Below are 18,149 nucleotides of genomic sequence, written 5' to 3'. Positions count from 1 at the left end.
TGTGGGAGTATCACCATTGCTCAGCGACCGCGAAAACTATGGATTTGATAGTAATATCGGTCATTTTATGCTGTTTTTTTACATGTCTCGGACCCCCCCCTCCCCGCTGACTCCCGGCCCGCATACAATTGTAACTAAATTTGCAAGTCATCGCTAATGAAAGTGTTACCATTGATTTCAGCTACCGCGAAAACTATGGATTTGACACTAATATCGGTCATTTTGGATTACTTTTATGTGTCTCGGTATCTCCCCCCTCCCCCCGGTGATCCCGGAGCCGGATAGCGTGAATTTGGAAGATAATGCAATCGGAGTTTCACCATTGATTCCAGCGACCGCGAACACTATGAATTCGATACTAACATCGGTCATTTTCTACTACTTTTACATGTCCCGATAAACGACCCCCTGAGACTACCCTGGTTCGAATTTTGACAAAAACGTTTAACTCTGGTTTGGAGCCTGGACCAAGGTATTCGTGACTAAAATTTGGTAACTTTCGGTCAATTTGTCTGGTTCCCAAGCCGGTTTCAATAAACATCCCCACCTGAGACCTCCCTGGTTTGAAATTTGAAAAAAGGGCTTCGTCTTGATCTAGGGCCTGGGCCAAATACTCCTGACCAAAATTTGGTAACTCTCGGTCCACTCATCTGGTCCCCAAGCCGCACACAGACAGACAGACAAACACACAAAGAAACTTTATTTTATTTATAGTCTATTAGATAAGATATACGTGTATAATTTTCTGACGAGGAAACCGATTCAAGTGTGACACGAAATTGTGGACGAGTTGATGCGCAAACGAAGTGTTTTTGTATACAATTAAACCCATTCGAGGGGAAAACCCTCGATCTCAACCGTTTCGGAGATATAGAGAAGAAGGCTGCTGCTCCAATATTTTGCTAACTTTTGAATATGTAGCAATAGTACAAGTAAAATAGACTTTTAAAAATGAAGAATTCCTTCATTCACGAAACTTTACTAATACATTGCATTAAACATGAGAGTTACAAAACCGAAGAGTCCATAAAAATTCTAGGGGAAGAACATTTTGGAGGGGAAGGCGAAAATAACTGAGTTCAATTGTTGCTTGAAATAGGCGTGTAAGGTGCCTTTGTATAGGTTTCTTGATCGAATAAAAGCATAATTAGGTGAAATAGGATGAAAAATATAAAAAAAGGGTGGACGTTTGTAACAGTCTGTGTTTATGTTTCATATTATTTGATTTGTTCTTCTATAGCGCTTTTGCACAGAATATGACATTGTATTTTTGTTCACATAATAACGTCTCTGTTCCTTTGGCTATATAATTAATACATTTTCATATAACTTTCTCTTTCTCTACGTACTAAAGACATGATATATTAGTAAGTAATATCATGCAATTTTGTTTTTCGTGTCAATGGCGTTATTTCTCATAAGCACTAATTTTTCCGGCACCGGGTAAAAGCTACGCCACTCACCTCAACATTCAACACAATTTTCATTCGCTCTGATGCATCTTTCTTCACGTTTAAATGCAATTTTCAAACATATTCACTCGCAACAAGCCGAAAATCTACAAACTTTCAGAGCACCAGCTTTCCCCTTACCCCTCTATATCTCCGGAACGGTTGAGATCGAGAGTTTTTCCCTCTAATGGAATTCATTGTTCACAAAACAACTTCGATTGCGTATAAACTTGTCCACAATTTCGGTCACACTTGAATCGGTTTCCTCGTGAGTCATTCAACGTTATGCACAAAATATCATATAAAGGTGTTTTTGAAACAGAAAATGGATATTTCATTTACTTGCATGAATTTTGTAAATTTCACTTCTAAAACGAAGCAGGTTAATTTAACGTAGTGGTGCAGGGGAAAAGAAGGAATTCTCTTTCTTTTTTACTTTCTTCACATCAAGGCACGAAATTTTGTATATAAAACTTTACATACACACAACAGGATACCGCTTTAACTACACGAATTTACGATATTTCAATCCGAAGACAGAGAATAAATTTATCTAGTATTACAATTTTCGTTTGTACCGACGGACATAGACGAACACAATTTTGTATGTGGAGATAATAGAAATGTCATATTCATTTGTATGAATTTTGAATGCTCCGCTGGCAGGGTGGAGAAATGCTTAATTTATTAGGATTCTTGTTAACCTTTGGGCATTAAAGACAGAAATTTGGAGTATAAAGACTTTTTATACAAGGAATATGAATACTTACTTCTCAAGTAAGAATTTTGTAAATTCCATCTGTTCATAATGAAGAAAGAATGACTTTAACAATTACTTATTACTACATGTTTCTTTTGAACCGATGAACATAATTTCACTGTATTTGAAATATAGGACTTTTGATACACAATACGAATATCTCATTCACTTACAAACAAATGTTGGGAATTCCACCTCCAAGAATTTACAGAAGACCGGAATTTTATGGTTATTACATATAAGTTTTGAATCGTTGAACTAAGTTACGAAATATGGTAAACGGCCTATCGGTTTGCTATAAGGACCAGACTGTATCACATGATCAGGTCAAAAGTCACGTTACGTGCTAAATCAAATCTGGAGATTACAAATCCAGATGTGAGATATTTCAAGCACGTAAATTCCGCGTGGGGCACCCTGTAAAATTCGAAGAAGATGAATATGTTTTATCATTATTATTGATTTTACTCAAACAACTTGACTTTCGGCAATGTTCTATCCGTATTTACCTTCGCGCTATACAATCTTTTCATTATGTATTTGCAATAAGCTTTCAATTAGCCATCTCCTTATTATAGTTTCTGAGGTATGTTGTTGTCTTCATTTTTTTCATTGATTTTTCGAGACTATGTTGTTTTTAGAACAATTTGCTTTTGGAATATACAATGCATATAGTCTCTTCTACATTTGAGCTGAATTTCAGCCATCTCCTTCAAAGTCTGTTCACATCACTGCAACCGGATACTCCCCCCCCTCTCTCTCTCTCTCTCTCTCCTCTTCATCACACAAAACGAATCTGTCATTATCTGGAGAAAATTCAGTAAGATTTTTTTTCTTCACAAGTCGGACGCAAAGTGTACAAGACAGTAAGTACGCCAGAAATTTTTACTTAGGGGGGTGTTCAAAATAAAAGAGGGTGTGTGCTCTCAAAATAGTGATATAATTTTTAAACAAATTCAAACAAGAAAACAGTATATTTTGTTACGCAACTATTGCATTATTATTATTATTATTATTATTATTATTATTATTATTACTAATACTAATACTACTACTACTACTACTACTACTACTAATAATAATAATAATAACAATATCAACTCTTTGCAGTGGTAGGTTCAATAAAATAAGTTCACACATTTGAGCATTTAGTATTATTATTAAACTAAGTAATACAGTGACACCTCTCAAAACGGACATCGGTGGAACCAATTATTTGTCCGTAAATGAGAAATGTCCCTAAAAGGAAGGATTCTCTCTCATAACACCACATCACACATATTTATGGCATGGAAAAATAAGAAAGTTCGTTCTCTTACGAAGATATCCACTATTGAGAGATGCCCGTTAAAAGTGGTTCCACTGTATTAGGAATTAACCTCCACTATTTTACCTAGTAATTACATGTGAATTGATTACATACGAATTATTGTAGTCTAATTATTTCGCAAAATTCTGCTATTATTTCAATTAATTCACCCCAGCAAGTTTTAGTGGGTGATTTTTTTTTTTTTTTTTTTTTTTTTAATATTAATTGGGAAAAACCCCTCGTCCCACGCTGAAATTACATTCGTCTAATAATTAATACAGTGCATAGTTCCAATTTCATTTCATTTAATATTCTAACCCTGTTGTTAACGTTAATTGTAATATTATTTGATCTCTTAATCTCCGTTCCTGCCCCTTCCTGGCTACATCATTGGCTCTGAATATCTTTCATAAGAAAATTATTCATTGATTTAGTTGTTTTCCAGAAATCCAGTTTTTCAATTTACAAATATTTTGTATCTTTCTGTTTTGTCTTCTTTAATATACCCTAATTTTAATAATCCCAGGGCACATAGTGGTCTGGTCTCTTGTAAATAGTTGAAAAGTGACCAAAAATGACCAAAAGCACACAAAAAAGTGACCAAAATCTCATCATGCCCCTTTTTCCCTTTGTCAATTTCCCCATCACCTCTCTCTTTGTTTGTTCGTTTGTTTCTTCTTTATTTCTTTTTGAGCTTCCTCCTCTCTTAGGTTTTCAAAGTATGCTTTGTAGTTACGGTAAGCAGACTTAGCAGACGTAAAAAGCTTCTGAGTAAGTGGAACCAGTTCTGGCCTATTTCCGAATTTCTTCATCCCAGACATTATATTTAACTTTGCATTAAGAGTGCTCAAAAACGTGAAATATTCAAATTCATCACCTACTCTTAAGAACATACAAGAAGCATAACACAAGACGAACATGATGAATCACGCAAACACACCCACACAACGTTGAACGGAGCGTTAACTATTACGAAAGAAAACTAAAAGATTATTATGATAGAAGAAAGAATAGACACAGAAGAGTTCTCAACCCCACCTTAACCATCCACCAACCGTCCACTGTGCTTTAGAAAGAATAAAAGCTGAAGTGAGAATAAAGCTGACTGTTTCACATGTGGCAGCATGTTCTGAAGTTTTCAGAAGAGCAATGAGTAACAAATTTCTGCCTTTTTCCATTTGTTCTATATTTTTCTTAGAAAACTGCCAATGCAAAACATAAATCACACGAAAAAGTCACTTTACCTCTCAAAAAAGTAACTTTTAATGACAAATTTGAAAAAAAGTAACTTTTAGTGACCAACTTGAAAAAAAAAATGCAAATTTTAGTTTAAAAAAGTGACTTGCTATGAGCCCTGTTTCGCTCAATGAATTTACGTGAATAAAAATATACTTTACAAAAATTAAGCTAGCGCCAAATGTGTTCCTGCATAACCCGAGACTCAGTCTAAAAAATATATAATTCTTACTTCGATCGATCTCTTCATTTCTAAAAACGTCTTGACTACACCCTTGTAACGTCCGTTCGTTGATACACCAACACCACTTGCAGAGCAGGCTCGAAACCAGCCACAGAGCTTTGGGGTCCATGAATATGTTAGTAGGAGTCAACTCATTAAAAATTCTCTTATAAATATCTAAATTGTGCTTTTGTATTGAGCTCTGGACTGGACATGAAACATTTAAGAAGGGCCAAGCCCTCCTTAGCCCCCTTCTGGTTGCGAGCCTGTTCCAGAGTAGCACTTACCAACTGAATCTTGTGCAGCCTTATTACTATATTGTCACATTTTTCCTTATTGAGAAGGAGGTAGGTGAGTGGCCGCTCAAGACGTTGCCAATTTCAGTAATCTGCATCTGTCCATCAATCTCTTTTCTCGGAAACGACCGCGGAGCCCAGGAGGGTAAGTATCAGCGATCTGTTTTGTCAATTGTTTCGATTGAAACACCGCCCGAAACAATGAGGTCATGTGGTTCTCAAGCCGTACATGAGAACGAGGTCGCGTGAAGTGAAATAAATAAATAAGAATGTTGCCTTCTTTCCTAAACGCTAAACCTTTTTTAACTTGATGTAATAGACAACCTATATGATACTGATTGATACAATTGGATTTGGGGGAGTATTCCTTTTCCATCCAGGGGTGTGTGTAAAGAAATTTGGAGGGGTGTTAGGGGGATGTTGGGGGGGTGTATATTACTCCCTGGTACAAGAGAACAAAAAGTGTCCGTAGCTAACATATAGGGACACTAATACAATACCGAAACAATGAAATTTTTTTCCACAGAACTGAAGTGTACAGTACGCAGAAAAAAAAAAACTGCAACATGAGCATGTAAGTTTATTGTAAAACTACGCCTTACAAGCCCAAGGAATCAACATAACGTCTAAGTGGCACGAATAACGCCAAGAGAAACCTCGGCGTCCTCCCCTGCACACTTATTTTGGAGCAAAAGACTTCGTCGTTTCACAATAAACTTACATGCTCATGTTGCAGGTTTTTTGCTGCGGACAGCAAGTGTACATAGAGATAAGGGGGTAACAACAAATGAAACAAAAAAAATATAACGCTTTGCATAAATTTTATTTTCTAATGTAATATTTTTCCTTGTAATTTTTGCAGGTACTTCACAATAACTCAATGGTTATTCTTATTTTCAATGTTACATGATATCAAGATTTTTTATCTTTCGCTCAAACCTTCACGATATATATTTTTATCTCCTTTGTGTGTTAAATCGTGAACAAGATAACTGTAATAATGTAACGACAAGATCATATATATATATATCTATATTTAGACCATTAAAGATCCCTTCGATTATTCTTTGTCTCAAAATGTTCTCACACCATTCTTTTCTTTTCTAGTTTTTCCCCTTCTTTTAATACACCGTCATGACTAGCATGAACAAATAGCTATTCTTTTTTTGATATCTAGCTGTTTGTACCATTAAGTCACGCACACTATTATTATATGTACTTATGAATATATAAATATGTTCGATTATTTATTTATTTATTTTTTTAAGCTATACTAGTAAAATTCTGAGGTTTTACCATTTACACCGTCAAACACTCATTTATGTTTCAGTTTTTAGAGAACAAACATCGTAGTACAATGAGCAGCATTAACAAAATAACCATTCATTTATACGTTGTTAAATAGACTACAATATCATTACAAATCTTGGTACTGTAATGTTTACATATCTCTGTAACATGCGCCTCTTGTTGCTGGACAGACGCAAATTTTTATCCGAGATCGTTCGCATTATTAGGTAAAAATCTAACAATCCTAATTTATTGTTCTATTTTTGTTTGCTGTTGAGGATATACAGATGTTGCTGCCCTAGAAATGTTCATTCTACCATATTTCTATTTTCCGTCTGAGGGACACAAGCTATCCGTAATATTATTATAAAAAGTAACATTGCTAGATATTTTCTAACTTACACTTTTTTTTCATTACATTATGATCACTAATATGTATACATCAGTGTCTTGGATTTTCACTTTAATTTAATTTAACTTTTATATAGCTTGCGGCATTGATCTGAAAAAACCTTAACATGTTCGTCAAGAAATGGCATTTACAGATATGATAGAAATATAAACAATTTTGTTTTTAGACTTACAACGCCACATTTTTATTATATACTATAAAAGTATTTATCATATAAATACCGAAACAAAATATCGATTTACTTCTCGACTCGGATACCAAAATATATTTGCGTTCAAGTAAATTTGTAAAGAAGATTAAACCTTACACTTTTGTATTCCTTACCATTGCGCACCGACTACGTATTTCTAGTTATGTAGAAGTGATTTGTATATGTATATACAGCGTGTCCCAAAAGTCCGGTAACACTTTTCTTAATTAGTTACACAAAAACTAGAAGTGATATAGCTGTCGTTATGAAAGAGTATCTCAAATGTTTTTATATTCAGGCAATGCTCGTAGTTCCCACATTCATCGCAGTTGGCGTTGGCGTCGGCGTGCTGTAAACATGGCGACTTGTTCGCAGAAATTACTGTAACTGGCCATACGTGCCTCGATATGTTACAGCATTGGTTGTTTCCACAAATGTAAGAAGATGCTGACAATTTCCTGTTCCAGCAGGACGAGGCCCCACCCCATTACCATCACGACGTTCGTGAATTCCTGAACAATGAGTTGCCTCAACGCTGGATAGGGCGAACAGGGAAAAATGATCAGTGTTTCAACATGTGGCCTCCAAGATCTCGAGATCTAACTCTTCTTATGGGTATGTTCCACCGTTACCAGAAAATATATAATTCAAACGCAGGATTGAAGAAGTTGATACGACTGTCTCTCAGGATATGCTCGAACGAGTATGGCAAGAATTTGATTACCGTCTAGACATATGTCGTGTTACACATGATTCCCATATCGAGACATTGTAAACTCATACATTAAAAAAAAAAAAAAAAAAAAAACCCTCTTTCATATGACACATACACGACACACGACAGCTATATCATTTGTAGTTTTTGTGTAATAAATTAACAAAAGTGTTACCAGACTTTTGGGACACGGTGTACATAAATACAAAAATAAATTCAATTATTTGATAATTTATGACATGTGGATTATCTGCGGACGATCCACGGTTAATTGCCTTTCCAGTTTACACAATTTAAATTATCTTAATGAACACTCCTAATGTTGCTGATTGTACTTATGTCGTCACTCCAGTAAGAAAGGTTTTAAAAAAATAATTATGATAACAATAAGACAATCCTCTTATCCGTTTTTGTAATTTGTTTAAAGGTTTGTAGTAATAAAACCTTTAAATGTTCGTTTAAAGGTTAAAAATGCATATTTTACAAGTTCTCTTTTCCCTTCTGCTACTGTTTACAATTTATCTTAATGTAGATTAAGCATTTTCATGACTTTTAATTATTTATGAGATCGATGTAATACAAACTACACAGTGTTATGTCCAAAACAACAAACAAGTTTCAAGGTTTATATTTTCTGTGTTGTTATGTTTTTAAGTATCACTCAGTTTAAATCACTATTCCACTTTTACTCACTTACATCATATCATCAGTTGATACTTGTTATAATACATTTTACTACACTTAAAAATATATATATATAGTCATTTTATCATATATTTCATTGAATGATCAACATGTTTTGAAATTGTGTTTTTTGTTTTTTTTTTCGAATAAAACGATCACCAAAATAAGAGTCAACTGAGTTTTTAGTGTATAATAGAAGTTTAAAGAAAACAAAATTAACTGTTATCAAGTAACACTACTAAAGTAAAGTAAAGCAATATTTGTGAAACATTATTTGCCAATTTACGCAGCAAAACTAATAGATTTCGGCACGCTGGTGTTTCAAATCAGAAAATTATAAGAATTGAATTAGTAATTTGAACTGCCGATAAATTGAGTGTTATTTAGAAGTTATTTAGAAGTATAAATTAATAATTGGACCAAAAAAGAATGCAAAAACCGGTTTGTATCTATCTCAGATTTTTAAAATAATATAAAGTACTTTATGTAATAATCAGCAATGTTAAAAATAATAATTACATTAGGTGAAAGAATCTATTTTTCTCTATTTGTTTAATTGGAAATTAATTCTAAAATCCAATACAAGCCACTAATTGATTGAAAATATTCTCAAAATATAAATATACGCATTGTATTTTCTTTTTCAATTACCTACACGAATTATTTAAAACAGGGTACTAGTCTGAAATTTAAGAAACGTCCTCTAATATGTTGTCTTAATTATAAGGAATTTAGGAAGCAATTATTTACTAAGGAGCTTTTATAATGATTCAATTATTTCACATTTAAGATAAATGAGTGGATAATTTCTTGTCAGCTACATTAAATAGGTTGTACTTGAAACCTAGAATAATGCTCACTGTATATTTTTTCATCAGTGTAGGCAGATTTCTTTTGTGTTATTGGACAGTGCTGTAGTCAATATATCAGTTCAAACAATTTCCATGTTATTGATCGAAACACTGCAACAAATATAGGATAGATTTATAAGAAAGTAGTGTATTATTTATTGTTTAAGGAAAAAAAAAACGATCTCTAAAGAAATTATTGGTTTTATCATAAACTTAACAAATGAATTTTAATAATAATTGACATTGATTTTGAGATTTTACTTACATTTTACTCTGTATTTATTATGCTCACGTTTCGAAAAACTACAACTATTTCTATCGTCAGAAACAGTTTAACAACTTCTGAGTAATTTAAATATTTTATTTAGTCCTAACAATTCCGATTATGAAACTAGTTTTAGTTTCTTCCAAACTTATTTAACCTGCATTTGAAATAAAATGAAATACACAAAAAATCATCCCGTTTATTACATGTTTGTCTTCGAGAAAATTCTACAAAGTATAGAAGAGAACTTCATTTAGTAATTGATATTATAGATTCAAAATTCACAATTGTGCCTGTGTGACATACTAAAAAAGTATATTTAAAAAATTATAAATTTTTGAAGCACAAAGAGTTCCAAATTCTTTCATTTTTTTCCTCCTCTGTTTTGCCAACGGTTGAATTAATGTACAATCATACGTTGAAATGCATATTATCGTGTTCTATACATTATTATACAGACTAGGAGATACAAATTAATGCTCGAATTAAGGCAGTGATACAGTCTATAAATGATCTTTTCAGCTGCAACAGAATATGTGCCTTTATACGCTACAGCATACTGTGAATGTGTTATCGAATACGTAGATTCTGTAATCTCCAGTTATTATTAATGCTAAACAATACAAAATTTTTAACAATTCTGTTGAATTTTTTAAAAACTGTTCTCTTACTTAATTTTTGTTTCACTTCTTCCCTTCTTGTGTATTAATTTACTTAATATTTCCTCAAAACTCTTGATTACTTAACAATTTTAACAATAAAAACTTAAGCAAGAGCAAACCTTATTAGCGTTTATTTATCTATGATTTGAAGCATTTTATTTAGATTATTTGCAACTTATTAGTTAATTTTCCAGGGTTTTTAGTTTTCGAAATGACAAGAGTTGAAAAAGAAAAGAAGAGAAAATACATGTCAATTAATAAATGAAATTGATTCTCCAAAAGATTGGCCTGATTTTGATATATATGAACCATGACAATAGAAAAAAAGTTCTAATGGTACCGAATACGGGTTATTAGCAGAATAATCTGAAGTTAATATATGTATTACGGTATGTATTCCAGTAGCTATAATTATTCACGCGTCTAGAAAAAAAGACACTATATAATAATTTACATAGCCTCAAATATAGTTGCCTGCGAACAACAAAGCATCTCATATTATCACTAGAATAACAGTGAACTTATTTTTGTTATGATTTTAGTACATACAATTTTCTATATGCATATATATATATATACTTTTATTCACAACAAAGTGATATAAACTTTCATATTACTATATTATGTTTCCTTGTGTTTCTGATACAATTACACATCAATTTTGAGCACTTCTGGAAATGAAATATCTAAAAGTCATCAAATGTAAGGAAAATAATTCTTTTTAAATTATTATGAAGCAATTTTTCTCAATAGACATATAAAAACTAGACCAGCAAAGTTTCTATCTATAAAATGGTGAAGTGAAACCATCCAGGGACACACGGGTGTGTATCGGGGAGAATGCCGAGTTAAAGAAAGTACTTAATCAAAGTGAAAGACATTTGTAAAAAAAGTCATTGGTATGCCTGCCTATAAACAGTTTTCAGCATGTAAACACAGAATTCAGTTAATTTCAAGAGACCAAGATGGCAGAATTCGCACACTATATTATCTTTGTGCATCGAATTCTGTTGCTTCACTTTGGCAGCCCCGCAGAGATAGTCATATATATAAAGTCTGACTATGGTGGCCGGAAAACATTAATTTATTCTTAGTTTATTTGTGTTCATAGAATTGACTTCACCTCAAGAGATGGCAACACGAACGCTCGTTAAAATACTAAATAAAATGTAAATTTATCCAACTGATTTTAGCATTACAACATGTATGAACAGTCTTTAGTTCTGTGGGTATAATCTAGGGAAAAGAAACTAACGTGTTCTTTATCACCATGCTTATATTACATGCAATCGTGATTCTTTGCTTCCGTTGTCAAATCATTGATTGTTTTAAAGATTACAGTATAATATACAATATATCAAAAGTACCTCGCCTTTACTATATTGCAGTCATTACTGGGATAGGTGGCCGAAGAGGTGGAAGCGGTAAGAGCCATTGCATTCCTGAGATTTCTGGTGTAATTTACTTTTTTAATGATTTTATTTCCAAACATATATGTTGCCACCCATATGGTTTCTGTTAGTTTGCCCTTGTCGCAAAAATTCTACTAGCACTGCGGGGCGCTCACATACTACATTTTTGCCAATATGCAAAGTGAGATAAATTACAATTAAACCTCATTAAAAAAAAAAAAAAAAAAAAAGTAATTTACTTCCTCCCCATGGGAGAAAAAAAGGTATGCTGGTGTGTGTTATTGATGTCTATTTCTTTATATGTCTATATTTTCCTAAAGATTCTGTCAGTTTGCTCCTCAAGATTCTGTCAGTATTAGTAAACTTATGACTTGTTTTTTAAAGATACTTAAAAAAAAAAAAAAAAAAAACTCAAGACTGAACATAAAAGATACTGCCACAACGAACTAAACATGAAGAAAAAATTAAACAACACCAAACTTAACGAATGTTTTTTCTCTACATACAATTAGTTATTGATATATATATATACACCTACTTTTTATATTTATTTTAAGTTAACGAAGTATAAATCACTTTGTTCCATGAATGTATAAACATTCACTTCCATTTGCACTTTAGAAACACACACATACACACGGGCACTCAATTATTGATATAATATATATATATATATATATATAACACTTCTTTGCCTCTGTATATATATATATATATATATATATATATAGATTTATGTATATATACACACATCGAGGGACTATGTATTTGTAGTAACACTTCATACACTGGGAAAGATAACTTGTTATTTATATGCCAATTTCAAGCAATATACTATTTATTCAACTTTACTTAATAATTCTAATCTCGAATTAACAAACTACATTTCTTTTATTTTTCTATCTTTTGCTTATCGAGACTTGTACACCAGAGTCATGACTGACTGAAAAAAAAAAAATGTAACTAACATTCACTGCCTAACCATTTGTTAGGCAACCAAAACCTGAGATGCATAAATAAAATAAATCTATTCAAAATACCTACTTGAATTCGTCACACTAGATGAATATCACTAAATATATATATGTATTTCAATATTTTTCTATTATTTTTTAATTAGTTAACTGTTTCTTGTAGGTAAACATATTTGATTATTTCAGTTCAAAAGTACATTCGTTCGTTCTTCACAAAAGAACTCATATGCAACTAACTGGCACGATACGCGTTAACCTCTCCGGAACACCTTTATATATATATTGCCTTTCATCAAATCTGATATACCAACAATATGTTTTACATATACACTATATTTATATATTTTTATTCATTATATTTTTTATTTATATATTTACATATGCGTACACAAACAATTAACTAGGCTGTTCGCGTATGTTTATGTAATCGTGGCTTTTGTTTTACTTGTTTAGTATGTGTTTGTTGCGATAACATAATATGTGAACAACAGCTGTAGTAGAAATCAAATAGATTCCTACTAAATTATGCTTTTTATTTCTTTTTATATATATTACATATATATGAAAGCATTTCTTGTTTTTGTGTTCCATTATACTGAATCACATTCAGAATAGTGTTATTTTAAGATATGTTGAGCATATTTTATATTTCTTCAAGTTCGATACTATATAGATGATGTATGCTACACATACTCTTTTCTGTTTCTGCTATGATTAAACTCCACGCGCGAGAGAAATAATAGTAATAATAATAAGAATATATATGTATGGTAGGAAAAGAATTCCTTAGAATTTCATCACTCTCCACCTGATACGGTAACTTCCCGCCAACTAGGATTTTCGGCTGCCATTGGAGTGGGTTCATAAGCGCTGGAATGAGAGTCCTCTGCCGGTGATGGGACAGAATCTTCCACCGAAACACTCTTCTCCGTTTCTTCACCGTCTTCTGTAAGGTTTGCCTCTTCCTCTGGAATTGTGCTTGTGTCAGTGGACAGGTGGGAAACCGGGGAAGCTGTGTCCTGGGCGATTTTCGAAGAGCAACCTTCCGAACTATCTTCACCTGCAAAAGTAATGAACAAATGACTTTCATGAAATGGATATTTCCTTTTATCTCTTTCTCTAAGAACTAAGACACATAAACTTTGAGCATTTGGTTATTTTATCTATTGAATATTCTGACCGCAAGAGTTAAGCTGATTGACCTTGTTACAACGTTTCCTTTATTTGAAATGTAAACTAGAGAACATATTAATTTTTAGCTTATTAGTATCTCCGCCTTTACTATTACTTTATTTTTTAGATTCACTAAAATTAATAGAGGTAACACAATAAAATATTAGTAACAAAAAAAAAAAAAAAACTGTATTCTTCATAAATCATCAAAATGTGCAATTCAATCTTTGATCAGGTAGGAACACTATTTAAATAATAATAATTAGTGCTTTGGGGAGGTGCCGATTCTCATCGTGAATACGTTATTCTACACATTCTGATACGTTGTGAAAGCAAGGGTGATAATTTGAACAAGTGGAAGAAATCAGCAGGTACTGACGGGTACTGACACACGTTAATCTAGTATCTTTTAAATACTCTTGTCTAAAGCTAGATTGCCATGGAGCAAGAATCTTGTAACTGTCATTAAAATATCTTGCAACCTCATCTTTCTATTTACTGTTTACATTTTACAACTTTCTGAATGTAGAAAAAAATATCTCCACCCATGCAGCACTGCATTCTAGTGGATAAATAGTGAACCTCCTAATTAAAAACGTGTATTTTGGCGCGCTTCCCCTCTCTGTCCAAAAGAATCCGTCGTTTCAGAAGCGGCGAATAGAGATGCAAAAAAAAGCCGGCTTTTTTGAATCGATGGTTTTTTGCACATAAAAAGCCGGCTTTTTTTTTGGGGAAAAAACGAGAATTTTGGAAATTTTGGCTTTTTTCATTTTCATGATTTTTCTGTTTAAATAGCTTTCTTATAGTATACTCTAAAGTTAAATAAGATTCCATGACCTAAATGCCATATTTCGCTCTGGAATTCACCATCATAATGGATGGAGCACATGGTTTATGAATTAAAGTAAACAAAGTACGTAGTATTTGAGGGCAATTTTAGAAGCTATTTAACTTTATTTTAACTTCTGAATTATCGATATTTTTTTCTTTTCTAGATTATATTTTTTAGTCATCCGTGTTTCACTTCTTAGAGCTTAGTACTCTAGCTTCTAGCACATAATTAAACTTATGTTTTTCAATATATCCATAAGAGCGTACGTTTTTCAATATATCTGTCAGAGCGTACTTCCACATTTCCGTTATACTGTAGCTGTGCAATGATTTAACAATAATCTTCCGAACACAAGCTTGAATATCATTTGATAGAAATAATAAGTATCGGATTTAGAAAAATATTTGGGAGGTTGTTTTTTAAAATAATGTTTGGTTTTTCTAAAAATTTCTAACTTTTATTTAAGAGGAGCTTAAGTTTATGAGTACAGGCAGGGACGTACGCAGGGCTGGGTCCTGGGGATCTGGACCCCTCCCTCGAAATTTCGACTTTTGTGTAAATTTAGACTAATTTTACGGGCAACTTTAGGAATTTTAATATAAAATACCCTCATATTGAGCTTTGACCCCCCCCCGAAATAAATTCCTGCATACACTACTGAGTACAGGCATAACAAATTGTTTCGTTTGTATATTCAGCTATAATCTTCCAGATATAACTTTGAAGACCATTTTATACTGATAATCAGTGGCGGATTTAGAAAAGTATTTTGGGAGGGGCTTTCTTATTAATGCTTAGTTTTTCTAAAAATTCCTATTTTTTTATTTGAGGAGAGCTTGAAGTTTATGAGTAAAGGCAAAACAAATATTTAGTTTGTTTTAGAAACTCCGTAATTTCGGGGTAGAGGCTTCAATCCGGAAGACATCCCCACCCTAACCCTCTTCGCAAATCCAACATTGCTGGTAATTAATAACAACAAAGATTTAAAAACGATTAGAAAGTAAGTCGGTCAGGACTCACAATACACGCACTATCTCTACATTCACCTGCTCACCTGAGCCTCCTAGACTTGATGACTAACGATGTTCGGTAAACCGTATAAATTATGTATTTCCTCCTTATGAAGTTTCCGCCATTCCCCATTCCCGTTCCTCCTGGGTCCAAATATTCGTCTCAGACTTTTGTTCTCAAATAATTTCAGTCTTCGTTCTTCCCTCAGCGTAAGCGGCCATGTTTCACAACCATAAAGCATAACAGGCATGATTATCATTTTATATATTTTAAGCTTTAAATTCCTTGACAGAATTCGCGACGACAAAATATTTTGAACTGAATAATAACAGGAATTTCCTGATTTCAGTCGACATTTAATTTCTTTGTGAGTATGATTTTGGTCTGGTAATACTGATCCAAGGTATCTGAAAGTATGCACTATGTCGAAAGTATTAATTGATATTTTAACGCATGCATAATTTGCCGTACTACGATCCTTGTGAACTTCCTTGTAGTTAGATTTCTCTGCATTTACTCATGTCCCTAAAGCGTTTAATAAGGCCTCTGCATTTCTTTCGATTGTTCTCCTATCAGATTTACATCATCGGCATACACCATAACCTGGTGAATACCATTCAACTCTAGGCCCTGGTTCCTATCTTCGATTTTTCTTATAGCGTACTACGGTGCAAAGCTGAATAATAACGGCGATAACGCAAATCCTTGTTTCAGGCCAATCTCGACGTGGAAGTTCGCATTTTTCTACTCGGACTTTAGTCTGGGATTCATTTAAACACTAGCTTTTCGGTATTCCAATTTCTGTAAGAATGTTGTACAAAGTTTCCCTCTTAACCGAGTTGTAAGCCTTTCTAAAATGAATAAACGGTTGATGTACTGGGTAATATATTCCCATTTCTTTTCGAGTATTTGTCGAATGGTAAATATCTGGTCGATTTCGACTAAATCCACACTGATAATCTCCAATAATTTCATCTGCGTATTGGATCAACCTTATTAATAGAATGTTAAGAGAAATGCCTTGATAATTATTAGAATCAATTTTGTCGTCTTTCTTGTGAATTTGAACATATTTCATAGTTTTTTTGTAAAAAGGAAAAAAAAAAATCGTAGCGATTTTCTTGTTAAAAATTCAGAAACGTTCAGGACTGGGTAAACCGTGATGGTGGTTATACATTCTACAGCCTAGGAAACAATACGCTCAGATGAACCGTCTATTACGTATATGATCCATGAACAGAAAATTCGATATTTTCCCGATCCTGAACAAGCTTAAGAAACAGTCAGTGCATCACAGAATTTGGACCTTTACGGATTTAGAAGATCCGAGCACCTGATAGGCGGTAACAGATTATTATGTATGTGATCAATCAGTGAAAAATTTGTTCGATACATTTATACAATGTATATGAAAGTTAAAACTTTACTTTAAAATTTCAAGAATGTATAGAACCACCCGAAACGAAGCTCTTGATGTGCAGATTTCTCACATGTTTTACTTTATTTTGCTTCAAAAAGAGGGTGTGTGATATTTTGAAGTAAAAATACTACATACAATTTTGCTAGTTATTTGTGTATCATTGTTTTAAGTACTTATTATATGTAAGAGGTTAAAATAGTATTACATATATTGGTTAATCCTTTGGAATTCATAATGTAAATATGTTAAGAATTTAAAAAAAAAAAAATCTTTTTGAAATTCATGGTTTATTTTCGAGGTTTCATATTATCTGCATCAACCACTAATTAAATGAGTTTTTTGTTGTAGAAAAGTGAAACAAAGTCTGCTTTATCAGTTTAAAGCAAAATTTTCAAAAAAGCCCAAAATTTCCCAAGCAAAAAAGCGAAGCAGAAAAAACCGAGTTTTTTTTTTCAAAAAAGCCGGTTTTTTTCCGAGCCCTTGCATCTCTAGCGGCGAAACTGTTTTTTTTTTCCTTCTATGTCAGTGGGAGGGCGGTAGCAGGTAGCAAGCAAGACGACCCAGAAAGTTGCACATGGTTTGACTCCTTGCAAAATCAAAAAACTGTTGCATGTTCCTTTCAAGATTGTTTATATGGAGAAATATTGTAAGGTTGCAAGATTTTTTTTACATGACAGCTACAAGATTTTTGCAGTGTAGCAACCCAGCTTAAGACTTCAAACTAATTTAAGCTATAAAAAAAAGTATAAATACAAAAATAATGAAATACCTAGAGAAATCGCAACTTGAAAAATAAAAAAAAAAAGCAGGTAGTACTGCGTACCGTTGCATACCGCGGAAAAAAACACCGATAAAAAAAATAACAAAGCTGTGCTTTATTTGAACATTATGCACAACGGTATAACATATACACCACAACCGTATATGAAAGAATTTTAAAAACTTTCAAGCATAAATAATCTGAAATATATATACGGAAATGT

At 32.8% G+C, this 18,149-nt stretch overlaps 1 protein-coding gene across 2 annotated transcripts in view; it reads right to left on the bottom strand.

The window, feature by feature from the left end:
• Positions 1 to 6,077: 6,077 nt before the first annotated feature.
• SNF4Agamma (SNF4/AMP-activated protein kinase gamma subunit) overlaps positions 6,078 to 18,149 on the bottom strand; it is a 924,355-nt gene continuing 912,283 nt past the window's right edge. For both annotated transcript variants that reach the window (XM_081736798.1, XM_081736797.1), the window contains one exon: positions 6,078 to 13,790. In XM_081736798.1, the coding sequence (XP_081592924.1) occupies positions 13,528 to 13,790 (263 nt within the window). In that variant the 3' untranslated portion in view covers positions 6,078 to 13,527. The remainder of the gene's footprint in view (positions 13,791 to 18,149) is intronic.

Source organism: Thermobia domestica, chromosome 13, assembly GCF_964235325.1.
Source record: "Thermobia domestica chromosome 13, izTheDome1.hap1.1, whole genome shotgun sequence".
In the NCBI taxonomy this organism is placed as follows: domain Eukaryota; kingdom Metazoa; phylum Arthropoda; class Insecta; order Zygentoma; family Lepismatidae; genus Thermobia; species Thermobia domestica.
This window is presented reverse-complemented; position numbering and strand designations above follow the sequence as displayed.